At 46.7% G+C, this 19,063-nt stretch overlaps 1 protein-coding gene across 1 annotated transcript in view; it reads left to right on the top strand.

The window, feature by feature from the left end:
- Positions 1–1,801: 1,801 nt before the first annotated feature.
- The window catches only part of DNAH1 (dynein, axonemal, heavy chain 1), a 91,271-nt gene continuing 74,009 nt past the window's right edge, over positions 1,802–19,063 (top strand). The window contains exons 1-7 of the mRNA XM_006892299.1: positions 1,802–2,179; positions 3,634–3,706; positions 5,047–5,221; positions 5,706–5,862; positions 7,140–7,272; positions 12,142–12,303; positions 12,563–12,815. Of these exons, the coding sequence (XP_006892361.1) occupies positions 1,829–2,179; positions 3,634–3,706; positions 5,047–5,221; positions 5,706–5,862; positions 7,140–7,272; positions 12,142–12,303; positions 12,563–12,815 (1,304 nt within the window). The 5' untranslated portion in view covers positions 1,802–1,828. The remainder of the gene's footprint in view (positions 2,180–3,633; positions 3,707–5,046; positions 5,222–5,705; positions 5,863–7,139; positions 7,273–12,141; positions 12,304–12,562; positions 12,816–19,063) is intronic.

The following is a 19,063-nucleotide window of genomic DNA, read 5'->3' as shown; positions in this document are numbered from 1 at the left end:
AGGGAACAAAGCTCTGTCAGGGAGCCTGGCACACCTGACTGGCTGGAAGCTACTGCCCTGTTGTGCTGGGAGGTGGGGCTGCCTGCCAGAACCCCATCTGCCCTTCAAAGGGCCCTGCCAGCTCATCAGCCCCTTCTTAGAAGTGGGCTGAGCAGCTGCCGGTTGCTTTGGTGCTGCTGGGGAGCTTTGCTCTGGGCAGTCCTTACCCGCTGCACCCTCGGCCTGGTGCTGCTGCAGACCGCCTCCCTCCTTCCATACAGAAGCCTCACTGCTCTGCCCACCCCAGCCAGCCTCACAGAGAAGAGGCCTACAATGGAGGTGGTGACAGAAAGCAGCTCTGGGATGGGGACCAGGCCTATATTGCAAACCCTGTCCCAGGGGGCAGAGGGAGTGGGAACATGGGGTGGATGGAGATGGAGAAGCTTGAGCCAAGTTCCCATTTGCTTTTGTTGTTGTTGTTTATCATCCAGTTACAGCCGACCCATAGCTGACCCTCCAGTGGGTTTTCAGAGGCAGTTAATTGCATGGGAGGAGAGTGCCCATCTTTTTCACACAGAGCATCTGGCAGATTTGAACCTTATGCCTTCAGGATTGCAGCTCAGATTCTTACTGCTAGGCCATCAGAGCTTCCTTAATTTTGTCTGGATACATGTCTAATTTTTAATTGAAATTCTTATTGAGCTAAGTGTAGATTGCTGCTGTTGTTGAGTACCGTCAAGTTGGAAACTGACCTGTCGCTGACCCTCCGGTGAGTTTTCAGAGGCAGTTAACTGCAGGGGCAGAGTTGCCCATCCTCCGGCACAGCAGCTGGTGGGTTCGAACCGTGTGCCTCAGGGATTGCAGTGTAGCTTCTTATCACGAGGCCACCAGAGCTTCCTACATGTAGATTCGCTTGTTTTTCTCTTTACATGAAAATGTAATCTTCCTCACACCTTGTCTGGTCTCTTAAAATGCCTGAGGACTTTGGTGAGGCCTCTTTCTCTGGTGAAACAGCAGCAGCAGGCTGGCCAGGGCCTGTTCATCCCACAGCAAACCCTCTGCCAGCTATTGTCTTTAGGGTGTGCTTGTGAGTGCAGCCTAGTGGCACATCTGGTGCAATTTTGAAATGGGGGTATGTGTCTGCTTTGAAAACCTAGACTGGCCTCAGAACCAGAGCGGGCCAATGCTCTGCGCTGTCAGTAGGAAGGGTGTGTCAGTGGAGGCTCCACTGGGACATCCAGCTTGTCCCCTAGATCCCAAGGCTGGCACAGGATGGGATGGGCAAGGATAGGGGAGCCAGGGCTGGCTCAAAGAGCACCAGAGGGAGGCAGTAGTCCTGCAGGACTCAGCAGAGCACAGGGGCTGCCTCAGGCCAAAAGTCATTTTGGGATTAAACAAAAGAGTTCTTCATTGAGTGAGTGAGTTCTGGGCTACTCTCCTCTACTCGCCCGCTATGCTGAGAAGCTAGACTTTCATCTCTAATGTGGAGGAAAGAGGTGTTGAAGTACAGAAGGATGCCCTGAAGAGAGAAATCTGCGTACTCCCCAGGTCCCAAGCCCTCCCATTACTGAGCTCACATTTCTGCAGGCTCATTTCTCCCTGGGAGCATCTCAGGGAAGGCCCCACTGTCTCCTTGTAGGGCTCTCCTGGCACCAAATGTCTGTCCTGATTAGGAGAAAGCCACTCATACCTCTCTCGACCCTCTCTTCTGTTATGTAGCTTGTTACAGTGAGGTAATTAGGCATTCCTGTATCATGGGGCCCCTGGGGCTGGCAAGGCCGGCAAGAGCCAAGTGACACCATCGTTTTCTTTTAGGAGCTCTGGCTGGGGTATTGCTGTGAGAAGCAGCATGGAGCTACCCAAGAAAGAAGGCAACCCAAAAAGGAGCCCTCAGGACCCACAGTGCAGCCTGGGAAGCACTTGTCCAATCGGGGAGGACACCCTTGGGACCACTTATGTAGGTTTGCAGTCCAACCTCGAGAAGATTCTTCTGGGAACAGATAATTCATCAAGAAGGATTCCTCCAGACCCTGACCCCAACTCCTCATCCTTACTCATGTCCTCGGCTGCATCCTTATCCTCAGACATGGGGCAGTCCCGGAAGTTACCCGGGGCAGGCACAAGTAAGAAGTACCCATTGATGAAGCAGCGTGGATTCTACTCTGACATTCTCAACCCTGAAGCCTTGGATCAACTGGGGGTGAGTGGACAGCTGTCCTCTTCAACGTGGAATACTTCCTGTGGATTCCACTCATTAGTTCATCCATTCATCCATCCATCCATCCACCCATCATCCATCATCCATCATCCATCATCCATCGTCCATCGTCCATCGTCCATGCATCCATCATCCATGCATCCATTTATCCATCTATGCATACATGCATCCATCCATCCATCCATCCATCCATCCATCCATCCATCATCCATGCATCCATCATCCATCCATCCATCATCCATCATCCATGCATCCATGCATGTATCCATCCATTTATCCATCCATCCATCCATCCCTTATCAACTACTCAGTCATCTGTTACTCATCCACCATTCCATTCATTAATTTATTCATTCTTATCCATTTATTCACCTACCCATTTTACATCAATCTGTTCATCTATCCACCTTTCATTCATCTGTTCTTCCTTTGGCTAGCCATCTATCCATCCATCACCTGTCCTTTCAACAATCCATATAACAACTCATTATTGAATTCCTACGGGAGACACTTTATTACCATGACTTTGTTGAAGGAGACCCCAGCTCTGATTGGGAAGAGCTTTTTGAGCGAGGAGGCATCCTGCTGAGATATAAGAGATAGGTATGCGTTTGCTGGTCAAAGTAGGGGCTGTGGGAGTGTTCCAGTAGGGGGAAGTGCATGCTCACAGACATGGGGTTGAGTTGGGCCCATTTAAGGATGGGAGAATGTGAGGCAGATAAAGAGGGATGAGGATGGAGGTGCAGAAGGGCACGATGGGGGAGGAGACAATTGGGGGAGGTGTTCACAGAGTCCATAGGGTGGTCCAAAGCAGCCTTACAAAGGTTTTGGGCATCAGGAAGCTCTGGTGGCCTAGTGGAAAAGAAGCTGGACTGTAATCCTGAAGGTGTGCAGTTCAAATCCACCAGATGCTATGCTGGAAAAGGAGGGGCAATCTCCTTCTGTGCCAGTTGAATCCGATTTGACGGTACACAACAAAAAAGGGAAATTAATTAAATAAAAATTAAAAAAACCAAAACCCAAAGTTTTTGGGCAGAAGACTCACTGATAATCCCAAATTGAGACTGTAAAGAGTGGCCCTCAGGAGGTGAGTACCCACTGAGACACTTGCTGGTCTAGTCACACCTATGTTCCTTGGCGCAGCCCCTGGACATGTACTGGGTGTGTTCTCAGAAAGAGGAGGGAGCTGTGCCCAATTGGAATGGGGCAGAGACCAAGGAATCCTAGGTGGACCGTGGCCTCTTTTCACCTTCTGTGGCCATCGAACAAAGAACTGTGGGAACCGTCAGGTCCCGCACAGCACCGCCGCCACCGTCACCATCCCATTCTCTTGGCATGCCTTCAGTGGACTTCTTGGAAGGCACCTTGGGTACCTCGCAGGGTCTTGGCTCTCCCAGTGGTGCCCACTCTCTCTCAGGGCCTGGCTTTGGTTTCAGGACCTCTGTGGTGGCCCCAGCATGCAGCAGAACCTCCTGTGGCAGTCTGAACTCGAAAACTTCACCCCAAAAGGTTAGTGCTCAGGAGACAGCCCAGGGCTCAAGGAGACATTCTTTGCTCAGCTGAAGGCCCCAATTTTTTTTGTGCTGTAAAATGGGAATGACAGGGGCAAAGTGCTTCATAAGGACCCAACTACATTATCATTGATTTTAGCAGAGTCGGGACGAAAGCCCTGTGGTGAGCTGTGACCACTGGGGGTCGGGCCACAGCTCTCTTTGCCTGGCTGTTAGGGTAGGGTATTTACATGCATTCTCCATCTCCCCTGTGTCATGGGACTGACTGGAAGGGATCAGGGAAGTTTCTGAGTTGTTCCGTGCTGTGCCCCACGTCTTGAACAGGACCTGGTGCAGGTAGGTGTGCAGGAGATCTTGCTGAAGGTAAAGAGGTACTCTTCAGATTCTGTAATGAGTCTTGAGCACAGCTTGGAGGTAAGGACTCTGACAGTTCTGCAGGGTGTGAGACAGTCCCCAGGGGCAGATGGGAAACTAGGGTGGCCTGAGTTAGGGAAAGATGCCTTCTGTCTCTCAAGTCAGCGTGAGCAGTTTTGGGGCCAGGATGGTGGTGCTGCCTTATTCCTATGCATATCCCGGATGCCTTGAGCCTGAAAATGGCCTGATATACTGGAGGCTTTTAGAATTAGGGGAGCAGGGATTTACCCAGCTACACAGGAAGTTATCACGTTCTCTTCCTGGCCATGTGTAACCCTCCCATTTATTTAACTCCACACATGGGGCAGTACCAGTGCTTCTGGGGTCCTGAGTGGCCTAGGAACAAATGGTCAAGTGTGCTGGCTCTGGGCAGGGAGAGCAGGGGCAAAACAGATCCTCTGGTGCTCACTTCGGCAGCACATATACTAAAATTGGAACGATACAGAGAAGATTAGCATGGCCCCTGCGCAAGGATGACACGCAAATTCGTGAAGCGTTCCATATTTTTCTGATCCTCTTCGCCATGTGAAGGAGCCGTCTCCACCTCCCATAGTTTGTTCGTTTTCTCTCCCCATGTCTTGTCTACCCTATGTGTTCCTTTCCCTGTAACTCCCCAGGCAGCCTGGGGAAAGTGATTGGCTCAGGGTTTGACTGAGGAAAGATAAACAAGTACTGTTAATAAGATAAAAAAAAAAACCCAAAACCAAACAGATCCTCTGGAGGTTCTTGGCCATCCAGGCTCGGTCCCCCGAGCGCCTGGTGCTGCGCCTGTCTTCTTTATTCTGAAGCTTGGTCACAGGCAAGGCGCCAAGTGGGCTTCTTGTGTCTACAGTGCGTGTACCGGGTACCTCCCCTTTCTGAAGCTTCAGGGACAGGAGCGGATCCAGGCCTCACTCCCTGCCTCATCTCGGTCTCTGCCCACAGTCCTGACCTTTAAGCTTCCAGAGGACTTCCAGCATCTCCTGGAGGAGCAGAGCATCGGGTCCACCACCCAGCTGCTCACGCAGACGGACTTCCCGCTGCAGGCTTACGAGCCCAAGGTGCAGGTGCCCTTCCAGGTGCTGCCCGGCCAATGTCCCCGCAAGATTGAGATTGAGAGGTACCGGCTGGGGCATGTGCTCTGGGAGGGGCCTGGCATCCACCTGACTAGGGGAAGGTGGCAGAGGCAGAGGGCTTGTGGGCAACGAGGGGGCAGTCGCCACAGCTAAGGTCATTACGATAGTCTGTGTTCGTGAGGTTGCCAGGAACTGGAATTGGCTTGATGGTGACTTGGATTTCTGTTGTTGTTTGCATGTGGGTACACATGGTTAGATAGAAATTTCCAGCCCTCCTGTCGTCTGGTGGGGAAAATTCACTTTCTTCACCATGGAGTCAGGGAGAATGTCTTTGAGTCAGTGAATTGGGGCTCCCAGGACCCTAGACACCAGCTTTCACCACCCCACTACTTCCTGTTGTGTCTCAGAAGGAGGCAGGCCTGGAGGAATCCCTGGCCACACCCCCACTGCCATGGCCCTATTGACCCTTGCTGACACGCGTGTGAGCTGAGGTGCCACGCACAGTGACCCTCTCCCTGCCCACGCCAGGAGGAAGCGACAGTACCTGAGTCTGGACATCGAGAAGTTGCTTAACCAAGAGGGCATCGACTCTAACAAGCTCATGCCCAGGCACCCAGACCCCCAGAACCCCCAGACTATCGAACAGGGTCAAGACCCACTCTTCCCTATCTACCTCCCACTGAAGGTGAGTCTGGACTGTACAGGGGGTGGGGGTGCAGGGTTCAAAAGGGGTCCTATGCTTATCTCAAGCACCCACTTACTAAACAGGGTAATTGAGTAACAGAACCTACCCCAGGTGCCTTGAGCATCCTAAAGTGGGGATTGAGGGGCCTTGGGATCCAGAGGCGGGGATTCCTTGTCTTCCTTGGGCACCTGGAGGCTGTGAGCCTGACTTCCAGGCTCGACCCGTGGGCACTTGGAGGTAGTGCAGTGATGCCACAGGGCAGCCAGTGCACAGGGCTCCCCGACCGCGGCCTGCTGGGCTGGGCACCTCCGCCAGGCTCGCCAAGCTGGTGGGCACAGGTATTAGTGCATCCTATCTGGGATCCAGAGTCTTGGGGAAACTGAGTCTGGGGAAAAGAAGGTGGCTTTGGCTTTCCCTGCGCCGTAGCCTTTCCATTCTGTGACCCTGACTGAGAGTCTCTTGCCTGGTGGTCCCTGTGAGCAGGACACACTGACTCCAAATGTTGATGACTCTGAATACCTGCTGACATCTGACCAGCCATCTAGTCAGAAGTCAGACGTCTGGAAGGGTTAGTTTCTCATCGAGCGCTGGTGGCACAGGGGTTAAGCACTCGACTGTTAAACAAGAGGTCCCCAAGTGTGAACCCGCCAGCCCATTCTGTTGGCTTCCTTAAAGATTATATATATCCTAGGGAGCTCTGGTGGCCTAGTGGCAAGTGTACTGCAATCACAGTGATACGTGGTTCAAATCCACCAGATTCTCTGCTGGAAAAGGAGGGGCAATCTCCTCTTGTACCAATCATATCCAATTTGATGGTACACACACACACAAAATAATAAAATAAGTAAATTTTTTAAAAAAGATTATACCTATCCTATGGGGTGGTTTGATTCTACTCTGTCCTGTAAGATCCGATCAGTAGGAATGGACTCACTGACATGTGACAGAAGCACAAACCTCATCTCTTGGCCTAAGCTAGACAGTCCTGGGCAATGGAGGAGGAGAGCTCACATCCTGTTCTCTGAGTCTCCAGACGTCCCTCTGCCTGAGTCTAGGGGTGAATTGGCTGACCTGGGTGTGTGGATTTCGCACAGCCAGACCCTTGAGCCCCTGTAGACGACAGAGGGAAGGCCCAGGCCCTGGTGTCCAGCCTGCAGCTGCCTCGTCTGGGGAAGACACACCTGCATACCCTGTCCTCTGGATCCCCAGCCACCCCTAGCCCCCAGGCCTGAGAGGGGTAAGCCTCTTTGTCCCAGCATCTGCCTGTTCTCCTCTAGGTGTTCGACAATGAGGAGTTTGACTGCCGGACACCCCAGGAGTGGATTAACTTGGGCTTGGAGCCAGGATCTCAGGAAAGGAAGCCCGTCCCTGGAAAAGCTCTCTTGCCCACTGATGACTTCCTGGGGCACGGTGAGCAAGCCAGGCTTGCCTGGGGGCTGCAACCCTCCCGAGGACCCCTGGGCTTCCCTGGCCTAGCAGCTTTGCAGGGAGCGGAACAGGACCTTATCCTTCCAGGCCTCCCAGCTGTGGTGCATCCAAAGGGCTGACCACATGCAGACAGGAAATGCAGAGACTGGGAAGCCATTGGTGAGAGGCTCTGCCAATTGTTTTTAGGTGCTGGACTGTGACTCATAGGAATCCTAAGAAGAACAGACCAGAACCTTGCCCTGTCCCAAGCCATCCTCATGAACACGGACACGCGTGAGCCCGTTGTTACAGGCTCTGTGCCAGTTTATCCCTTTGAGTTCATCGCCTTTCCTTGACCATCTGTCTGCATTTCTCAACTTACTGTCTTTTTCCAGAGCCTGGCCCTTCCTCACAGCATGCCCAAAGTATATGAGACAAAGTTGCACCCTCCCTTCCTTCCTGCAAGAGAGACTTGTTTGTTCTCTCAGAAGCCCATGGTATATTCATTACTCTTCACCAATACCACAATTCAAAGGCATCGATTCTTCTTTGGTCATCCTTATTCATTGTCTAACTTTCAAATACATACAAAGCAATTGAAAATTCTGTGGCTTGGCTTTAGTGCACCTGCACCTTAGTCTTTAAACAGACATCATTGCTCTTTAGCACTTCGTAGATGTCTTTAATAGCAGATTTTCCCGAAACAATATGTGTTTTGATTTCTTGACTGCTGCTGCCAGAAGTATTGATGTGAATCCAAGTAAAAGGAAATAATTGACAATTCCAGTATTTTCTCCATCTGTTGTTGTGTTGTCTGCTGGTCCAGTGGTGATGATTTCTATTTTTTTAATGTTGATTTGTAACCCATATTGTAGACTGTAGTCTTTAATACTCTGCAGTAAGTGCTTCAAGCCTTCTTCACTTTCAGCAAGCAAGGTTGTGTCATCTTCATGTTACTGATGCATGCATGTTATTGATAATGCCAGTTCTGATGCCACAGTATTCTTATATAATCCAGCTTCTCAAATGATTTGTTCAGTATACAGATTAAATAGGTATGGAGAAAGAATACAAACCTTACTTCAGTTGGTATTCCATCAATTCCTGGGGTCTTATTTTTTGCCAGTGCTTTCAGTATAGCTTGAACTTCTCCCTTCATTACCATTGATTCTTGATCATATGTTACTTCCTGAAATGGTTAAGCCTGAAATTGATCTAATATACTATCAAGATGTATTAATAATAATTGGTGACTGGAATGCAAAAGTTGGAAACAAAGAAAGAGGTTTGGTAGTTAGAAAATATGGACATGATGACAGAAATGAAGCTGGAAATTGAATGGCTGAATTTTTTACAAGCAATGATTTATTAATTGAAAATGTCTTTTTTTAAAAAACATAAATGGTGACTATACACATAGACCTCACCTGATGGGCCACAGGAATCTGCGCAAAAGCTGATGGAGAAACTCAGTATCAGCAGTCAAAACCAGGCCAGGACTGACTATGGAATAAACCATCAGCTAATCATGGGCAAGTTCAAACTAAACCTGAAGAAAATAAAAACAAGTCCACAAAAAAGAAAATATTACCTTGAACCTGTCTCAACTGAATTAAAAACAAAATCTCAAGAGTAGATTTAATGCATTGAATACTAATAACCAAAGCTCAGACGATGTCAGTGGAATGACATCAAGGGCATCATCCATGAAGAAAGCAAAAGTCATTACAAAGCCAGGACAGGAAGAATAAACCAGTATTAAAGTGAAAAGACTCTGAGACTTGCACTAGAGTGTGAAGAAATCAAAACAAATGGGATATCAGGAGCAATGATTTCTAAAAATGCTACATAACTTGGGAGAGACTAGAGAGCATTATGCTTGGCTGAGGGGTGGATGAGATATCATGGAGTGGGACCTGGGCCCCGAGCCCCTGCTCACGGCAGGCTTGTGAGAGCAGGGACTGCTTGCTTTTAAAACTACTTAGCCTCAAGGGAGCCCTGATGGCTTAGTGGAAAGAAGTTACGCTGCCAATCCAAAGGTACACAGTTTGAATCCACCAGCAGCTCTGCAGGAGAAAGATGGGCAGTCTCCTCCCGTGTGATATCCTTCCACTGAAAACTGGAAGGTCAGCTATGAGTTGGCTCTGACTTGACGGCACATAAGAATTTAACATAGTCTCTAGGGAGAGGCCCACATTGAGCCCCACTGAGCAAGCTGTAAATTTGAGTCTCGTTTCAAAGCATGCTAATGCTAGAATCAATTTCTCTGAACTAGACAAGAAGCCCAGACTGTTCCCTTTGCTTTGGATTTAATTACAAAAATAATTTAGCTCAATTGTTCCCAGATCCCCAATTCCTGGTGATAAAACCAGAAGGTTTGGGGCCTCACTAACCTTAAGTGCACTGATCTCCAGCTTCCCCAGAGGTGCTCCTGCTCAAATCTCTTCCTGAGCGTCTCTCCTAAGGCTGTGTGTGTGTGGCGTGTGACAGACAGTATCTCTGCAAGAGACAGCAGATCTGACTATGACTTCCTGTAGCATCTTTTCCTCTTAAGTTGTTGCAAGACAAAGCCAGCATTTTAAAAACGAACACTTAGTAGGAAAGGAAGGGAACAGTAAAACCAAGCACTGAAGCAGGTGTACAGCATCATTCTTTCACCCACATAGCCAGTGTCAAGAACGAAATCAAGCAGCCAGTCCGGGGTCCTGCTCTGCTGAGCACCGGTTCCTCTGCCCCTTCCTGACACACACACCTAGGGACCATGTCCTATGACTACCTGTCATCCTAGGCACAAGGGACACAGCTTTCACTGTGATGGATCCAGTCCATCTTATAGCTGATGCTCATGGGAGGGGGCGGATATGACTCACACATCAGACCACTTTAGACAGGGACAGGCTGGAGGGGACAACCAAGGTATCCAGACAGAATGACTGAAGGCAAGGTACTGTTAAAGAAATGTTACCGCAAAGCCATGGTTCTGCCACCTGCCTCCAGAAACACCAATCTTGGAGTTGGTAAAAGCAGAAATCTTGTTATATTGCCAGTATATAGGAGACTAAGGTGTGCTTGATTCAGTCCCTGGCCTTCTCAGTCACCTGCTACACACCAGAGAGCTGGACAGTGACCAAGGATGGCAGAAGAAGAATGTATGCCTTTGAGTTGTGATGCTGGAGAAGAGAAATGTCCCATGGACTGCCAAAAGGACAAACGGATATGTCTTGTGAAAGAACAGAGTGCTCCTTCGAGGCCACGACTTTGGACATACTGTTGGCTATCTTTGGAAAGTGACATCATGCTTGGAAAGGTGAAGGGTCAGGGAAGGAGAGGAAGACCTCCCAGTGACATGGCACAGTGACTGCACTGATGGGCTCAAGAGATGATGAGGTTGGCACAGGGTAGGACAGGGTTGAAGTCTGTTGTCCACTAAGGTCGCTATAAGCTGTACTTGATAGCACTTCACAACAGCAACAACAACATATAGGAGACAGAGGGAGCTCTGGTGGCTTAGTGGTTAGGAGTTGGGCTGCCAACCCAAAGTCTCGAGGTTCCCAACCACCAGCTGCTCCATACGAGAAAGATGATCAGTCTCCTTCTGTGCTTCTGAAAACCTACTGGCGGGTCAGGTGTGAGTCGATGCCGACTGAATGGTACTCAGCAACAACATAGGAGCTAGGAGTATGAGCTTCCTAAATCTTGCTGTCCTGGAGGGACAAGACGGGTGGGAGGAGTTTTTACAGGACCTCCTTTGTTCTGAGGACTTCTTTGGTCAGTGGCCATGCTTGGACTGGTTGATCCCATCTTTTCAATAGATAAGGAGGCAGTTGGTGTGATTCACATGTGACTGAAGGGTAGTAGCTCCCAGACATTGATTATGGGAACAGACGGGAAAGGCCAACAAGGGGCTTTCGTTTGATAACTCTGATGGACGAAAAGTCCTTTATTTCTCTCAAGATATTATAAAAATGTTACATTAGTATAAGGCTGTTATTGTGTCCCTTAGTTGTCCAAGAGTGTCCTTTCGCAAAAGGTATTTCCAGGTGCTAGCACTGGAGGCCTAGTGGAAAGCAGCTACACTGCAATCCCAAAGACACGCTGTTCAAGGCCACCAGCTGCTCTATAGGAGATGGATGGGCAATCTCCTGTGTGATTAACTGCCTCTGAAAACCCGACAGAGGGTCAGCTATGGGTCAATTCCAACTCTATAGTACACAACAAATAACAGTCTTATATTACTCCATTGAACAAGGAGAGGTCACTTGAGCAGGGACGAAACCAACAGTGAGGTGACCTGAGGAAGAGGGCACAGCCAGTGCAAAGGCCCTGAGGCAGGAGCAGGCTGGATTGTTCATTGTGGTTGGAGAGAAATATACCAGGGAGGCAGTGGGAGGAGGTGATTCGGAGAAGTAGGCAAAGGCTCTCAGCTTGAGGAGTTGGTGGAGACCCTGTTTTGGCCAAGCAGGCCTTGAGGGCCACTCTGAGCCCATTGCAGAGCTGAAGCCTCCTCTTGTGTCCTGTCCGGCTGTGAAGGGCCTAGAGACTCTGGTCTTAATCATCTTAAAGGGACTGGCCCAACCCTGTCAGCTTGTGTCTATCTAACTGTCCCCCCCCCCCAAATACCTTCATGCAAAGTGCAAATACCATAAGCCTGATCCAGGATACCACCTCTGTTGTAGGTGGGCTGTTTCTCAGAGGCTGGCTCAGCTGAGAGGAAGCAGGGCCCTGACCCTGCTGGAGCCAGAGGGGTTCTATCCCCATAGGAGAGAGGCCAGGTCGGAGACCTCTGAGACCATCCCTAGTTCCAGCCCTCCACCTCTCCACCCCCAAATCCTAAAGGGAGGAGTACTGGTGGGGTTTCTTGTCCCGTTTCAGAGGACCCTAAGAATAGAGACCTGAAGTACGAGTGGTGCAGTGTTGGCGTACTTGACTACAACGAGGAGACAAAGCTTTACCTGGTGCACAAGACGGATGAGAATGGCTTGGTGCGAGATGAGACGGGGAGGCCCATCCGGAATGGAGGAGTCACCCCTGAAGGTATAAGCTCTTTACCCCTGCCCCAGGTCCCCAGATCACTGTCTGCCCAAGGGGCACCCAGCTTGGATCTGCTTTCTCTCTTGTCTGTATTCAGTTCACCCTAAAGTCGTCTAACCCACCAGAGCAGAGGTTCCACCCCTCATACATTCAGGAGGGATAATGTACCTCCCTGGATTCTCTTACTCTGGGCTGGCAGCTCTGCCTTCAGAGAAGCAATAACGCGGTGCGCTCCCCCCATCTCCCTCCGTCTGCCCCCCAGGAAGGCCCCCTCTTCTGGCTTGCCAGTACTGGGTGCCCCGGATCCAGCTCCTGTTCTGCGCCGAGGACCCTCGTGTGTTCGCGCAGCGCGTGGTGGAGGCGCACGCCCTGCGCAAGAACACAGAGGCGCTGCTGCTGTACAACCTTTACGTGGACTGCATGCCCTCGGAGGACCAGCGCCTCATCAGTGAGCAGAGCCTGAAAAACATCAAGCAGTGGGCGATGAGCACGCCCCGGATGCGCAAAGGGCCCCAGTGAGTTCCTGTTAGACCCTTTCCTGACTTAGTGTGACACCTAGCATGAACAAAACTGGTCTTGTCAAGGGAAGTATTTCTACTCAGAAGTATAGTCCACAGTTACTTCCTGTTAGACCCTTTCCTTTCTCTGGGGTCCCCTCCTCCAGGGAGCCGCCCATTGTTCCGCAGGGGACAATGCTCTCTCTCTGGAGGTGCCTGCTCGCTCTCTCTTCTTACTTGTCTGGGACTGTTTTACCTGTTGCACTGTGGTCTTTGAGGGTCAGACAATTTCTTACTCCTTTCCAGATATTTCCTTTTCAGTATGGACTTTCATTTTGTTACAGGCGGGTATAATCTGCCAGTGTCCGTTTTTATTTTGAAGTTTAAATTGTCTCAGAATTTCCCAGTGGAAGCCTCTTCAAGCAGATTCCTGTGTACTTCTAACATTGTCCATTGCTTTATGAGCTTGTCTTTACTGCACAGTAAGAAGTTACAGGTTCATCTTTACTTTTTTTCCTTTCTTCTTCTTTTTATAAAATTGTGATTTGAGTGAAAGTTTACAAAGCAAACGTTTCCATTCAAGCATCCATGCACCTTTTGTTTTATGACATTAATTACAATACTCAGGTTGCACTTACACTCCCCACTTCCTTGTGTGTCTCTTATTTCCATTAATCCTCTCTCCCACCCCTTCCTGCCTTCAAAGCTTCCCCCCTACCCTGGACAAAAGCTGCCCTTTTGATCTTGTATGGTTGATCGTACTAAGGAGTGCATTCCTCAGGAGTTATTTTTCACCTTTTAGGCACAGGATAGAGCAGGGTTTGGGGCTTTGTACCTAGAGTCACTATGAGTTGCAGGTGACTCAACGGTACATAACAACAACAATAACAAACAACAGACCTGTCTGTTGTTTGACTGTTAGAGGACAGGGTTCAGACCTGTTGTTCATAGCACAACCGTAAGTCATACTTCACTCCATCGCAACAACATTATTTGACTTAAAATTGAGCTACAGGAATACTGAGTTTAGTTCCAGAGTCCAAGGGCAACTAAGAGCCACAACTTTGTGTGTTCTCTGTCAGACAAGCCAGCCTGGCTCATCGTTGTCTTTACCAGAACACACTGAACATCAGCCATTTCTCCAAGGGGCTCGGTTCCTTGGAAAATGGTATAAAATGTGAGCTTATTGTCAACTGAGAAATCATTGCTTTTAAGCTCTTGTACAAGACATCTGACATATATTCATAGACATGCACTTATGTATTTAGGTATATTTTATATCATGTTTTACACCAAATATAGGGTCACCATGAGTCGCAAGTGACTCAATGGCACATAACAACAACAACAACAAATTACCTATAACCTTGAGAACCTGAAGCATTTGCTGCAGAAGGTCAAGGACAGAGCCTTCAATATGGATTGAAGCTCAACATCAAGAAAACGAAGATTCTTACCACTGGGCCAGGTGGCAGCATCATGATAGAGAAGAGATTGAGGTTGTTAACAGCTTTAGCTTGCTTGGCTCCACAGTCAACACCCTTGGTAGCAGTAGCCAGGAAATCAAAAGATGAATTGTACTGGGGAAGTCAGCTGTTAGAAACCTCTCCAGAGTGCTGAAGAGCAATGATGTCAGTCTAGAGACTAAGGGGCACCTGATCCAGCCCATGGTCTTTGCAATTACTTGCTATGTATCAGAGAGCTGGACAATAACTAAGGAAGATAAAAGAATTGATGCCTTTAAGTTGTGCTGAAAAAGAGTATTGAACATACCATGGACTGCAAAGAGAACAAACAATTGTCCTGGAGAGGGAGAAACCCGGCTCCTCCTTGGAGGCAAGGATTTTGACACTCCATCTAACATACTACGGCCATGTTGCAAGGAGGGACCAGTCCTGGACATCATGCTTAGAAGAGTAGAGGGACAGCACAAGAGAGGAAGACCCTGGATGAAATGCATTGACTCAATGATCGTGGTAATAGTGTAGGTATGTCAGAGGCAGAGAAGTTGGCTCAAGATAGAGCAGGTTTCAAAGCTGTTGTATACAGGGTCACTATGTTGACTTGACAGCACATAACAACAACAACAACAATAGCACATCTATTTCTATATCTTTCTATTAATCTCTCTGTTAAAAACCATGAGCTTGCTTCTTCCAATTGACTTTGACACCACAGGGAGTAATTTTTTTTTATCTCCCTTTTTATTGTAATTTGAGTAAAAGACCTTGAAACAATATGCCAATATTTTCTTTTATGGTCCTGGATTTTGAGTCATAGAAAGTCTTCCTCTATATTGATGTTCCTTTCTGGTTCTTATATGAGTTCGTTTTTATGGATTTATGTCCTTGAAGCATGACTTATATAAGGTGTGTGTGTGGAACTAATTTTATCTTCTTCCAATTTGGCTGACCAGTTGCTCCTAAACCAACACCAACTCGAAACTTACCCTATTGCCATTGAGTCTATTCCGAGTCAAGCCTCCACCAGGCTTCAAGCCTGTAAAACTTAAGAGGAAGGGACTGCCCATTTGTCTCCTGCAGAATCGCTGGAGACGTGTGGCCTTTAGATTAGCAGCACATTATTACATTATAGATTATGCTCCCAGAACTCCCTTTTCTATATTAACTATTCATATGTTGTTGTTGTTGTTATGTGCTGTCGAGTCACTTGCGACTCATAGCGACCCTATGTACAAGAGCCCTAAAACCTGTCTGTCCTGTGCCAACCTCTCTGTCTCCGACACACCTACTCCTATTAACCCAGTCACTGAATTGATCCATCTCATTAAGGGTCTTCATCTCTTGCGATGTCCCTCCACCCTCCCAAACATGACGTCCCTCTCCAAGGACTGGTCCCTCCTTACAGCATGCCCAAAGTATGTCAGACGAAGCTTCATAATCCTTGCCTCCAAGGAGCAGCCCAGTTTCACCCTCTCACGAACCTGTTTGTTCTCCTAGCAGTCCACGATATATTCAACACTCTTCTCAGCTCAAAGGCATCTTTTCTCTTTCTATCATCCCCATTCACTTTCCAGCTTTCTGATGCATATCATGCAATTGCAAAGACTATGGCCTGGATCAAGCAACACCTTAGTCTCCAGCCTGACATCATTGCTTTTCAGTACTCTGGAGAGGTTCCTGACAGCTGACTTTTCCAGTGCAATTTGTCTCTTGATTTCCTCGCTCCTGGTACCAAGAATATTGATTGTGGAACCAAGCAAACCAAAACTGTTAACAATCTCAATCTGTTCACCATCCATAATGATGCTGCCAATTGATCCAGTGGTGAGAATATTTGTTTTCTTGATGTTGAGCTTCAATCCATATTGAAGGCTGCAGCAAGCACTTCAGGGCCTCCTCAGTTTTAGTAAGCAGGGTTGTATCATCTGCATAACATAGGTTGTTGATGAATCTTCCTCCAATTCTGATGCCACATTCCTCCTCGTACAGCCCAGCATCCTGGATAATCTGTTCTGCATACAAATTGACAAGGTATGGAGCCAGAATACATCCTTGGTGGACACCCTTTCAGATTTTAAAACATTCAGTGTTTCCTTGCTCTTTTCTGATGACTGCCTCTTGGTTCAAATATAAGTTTCACATAAGCACAATCAAATGTTCTGGGATTCACATTATTCTCAGAGTCAGCCACAGTCTGTTGCGATCCACACAGTCAAAAGTACTTGGGTCTATTGATCCGCTTCCTATTCTATTCCATTGGTCTGTCATTTGTGCACGTACATTCTTGTTGTTGGGTTCCATTGAAGATTTTCCTCTTCATAGAGGAACATAAGGTCACTGTGAGTCACAGGCAACTTGATGGCACATAATAAAAACAACAACATAACAACAACTGAGGACAAAAGTCATATCTACTTTTGTATTTTTCTTTCAAAAATTTTTATTTAATTTTACTTTTTATTCACTGTTGCACATTTTCTTCCCCCTCTAGGCCACCCTGCAATGCACCCTTATTCTAGATTGTTGTTGTGCACATAATATATAATCATATATTCCTTTTGGACAGTTCTTCCTCTCATCTGATCTAATGGAGTCTAATCTCATCTACTGGGGTGTTCATTATCTATCCACTCTTTCCACATTCTCTCCCCGATGCCCCATGTCTGTTCTATTTTATAGCAGCGGTGATATGCAGTGTTTGTCCTTTCGTGACTGAGATATTTCACTCCTCATAATGTCTTTAGGTTCCCTCATGTTGTATAATGTTTTACGAGTTCATTGTTGTTGTTTTTCTTATACTGTGAATATTCCATTGTGTGAGTATACCAGAGTGTTTCTATCCATTTGTTTGTTGATGGGCATGTGGGTTGCTTACATCTCTTTGTTATTGTGAATTGTTGTTGTTATAATGCAGTGATAAACATAGGTGTGCATGTATCTGTTTGAGTCATGGCTCTGGTTTCTTTGGGATATATTCCTAGCAGTGGCATTGCTGGGTCAAATGGTATTTTTATTTCCAGCTTTTGAGGAAGCACCAGACCACCTTCCATAGTAGTTGCACCATTTCACACTCCCACAAGCAGTGAATAAGAATTCCAATCATTCTACAGCCTCACCTGCATTTATTGTTTGCTGCCCTGTTGAAGTTTGCTATTGTTGCTGGAGTGAGATGATATCTCATAGTTGTTTTATACTTTTGTGTCTTTCAGGAATGTTTTACTTTTTCATTCCTTTCTTAGGGCATATTTGTCTTATTTGTTACTATTATAGGTTGATTTTTAGTTGTTGTTTTATCTACTAATTTCTTTATGTTTATTCTGTATCCTGTAAACTTACTGCATTCTGTTAATGCTGGAGCTTGTTTGTAGCATAGGTTCTCTGGGGTTTTCTAAGCACACATTATCCATAAAAAGATATCACTTACTTATTCTTTTCCAGTTTTTCTCTTCTAATTATGTTTTCCTGTCTAATTGCATTTTCTAATACTTTCAGTGCAATATTAAGCAATCATAGAAATAGTGAGCATCCTTGCCTTATTCCTAATCTTACTTTGTATAGTTCTCAAATATTTTACTCTTATGACTTCATCCGCTTTAAAAAAGTATCAGGGAGCTCTGGTGGCCTAGTGGCAAAAGCTGCACTGCAATCCCAGAGGTTCAAGTCCACCAGATGCTCTGCTGGAGACGGAGGGGCAATGTCCTCCTCCTGTACCAGTCAGATCTGATTTGACGGTACACACACACAAAATAATAAAATAAAATTTTTTTAAAAAGTATCAAAGTTTATTTTCTCAAGGGTTTTTGTCACAGGATTTTAAAATACCTACAGACAACATCATGTAATTTGTCTTCTTACTTGGCCATGGTACATTATTTTCTTAATATGATATTGGATTCTTTCTGTCAATGTGCTGTTCAGAACTTTTGTAATGGTGTAAAAGCTGCTGCTGGCCTGTGACTTTTAAAAAAGAATTGCCTGTCAGGTTACACTGACTTCACAAAAAGTATGTAGAATTTTTCCTTTCTTTCCAAAATGTAGGAAGTTGATGTTGCATCTGTGATCTGGTCGTTCCCCTGTAAAATTTTCTGTGATTGAAGCTGTGTGTGTGTGTGAGTGTGTGTGTGTGTGTGTGTGTGTGTGTGTGTGAATGAATTTATCTACCATCCTGCAGAAATTGATCATTTAAGCTTTCTCCCCCCAGTGAGATCAATTTGGCAATAGTCTTTCTCTAAAGGGAATCTGGTCTGATAAAAACAATGTATTTGAATTTTGTAAATAAACTAGTACATATATAAAAAAGGTACCTCATAAGATAAAAAATATTACTATTTTATCTAGGTATTAAAATGTTTTGCATAGAAGTCTGCAAAGTAATCTCTTCTAATTTAAAATTTTCTTTTATTTTAATGTTTACTTCTTATCATTTCTTTGATTTTTTTGTTATTTCTTAGTTTATAGAGTTATACTATTTTCCTTTTTATGAAGCTACTTAATGGTTTATGAATTCTAAAATGTAGTTTTTCTATTTCTTAGTTGAGTTGATGGTGATTCTAGTCTATCCCATTAATTCATCTCTTTTTAAAATGTTTTTCTTTGTTTCATAACATTAATTACACCATCCATGATATAACTGTACTTTTCTTGCTTACTCTCTAGAATTCTTTTTTTTTTTTTCAATCCCCAAGGCGTTTTATTGTGCAAACTGGGATGAGGCAGAGGGGCTGTGCCTAGAAGAAGGTGTTGGGCCGCTTGGTGGTGAACCGTGGCTTGTGCTGGCGACGCAGGACCCGGTGGGGCAGTGGG

The sequence above is a fragment of the Elephantulus edwardii genome, unplaced genomic scaffold (genome assembly GCF_000299155.1).
Source record: "Elephantulus edwardii isolate Elephantulus edwardi_28Jun2011 unplaced genomic scaffold, EleEdw1.0 scaffold00113, whole genome shotgun sequence".
In the NCBI taxonomy this organism is placed as follows: Eukaryota; Metazoa; Chordata; class Mammalia; order Macroscelidea; family Macroscelididae; genus Elephantulus; species Elephantulus edwardii.
This window is presented reverse-complemented; position numbering and strand designations above follow the sequence as displayed.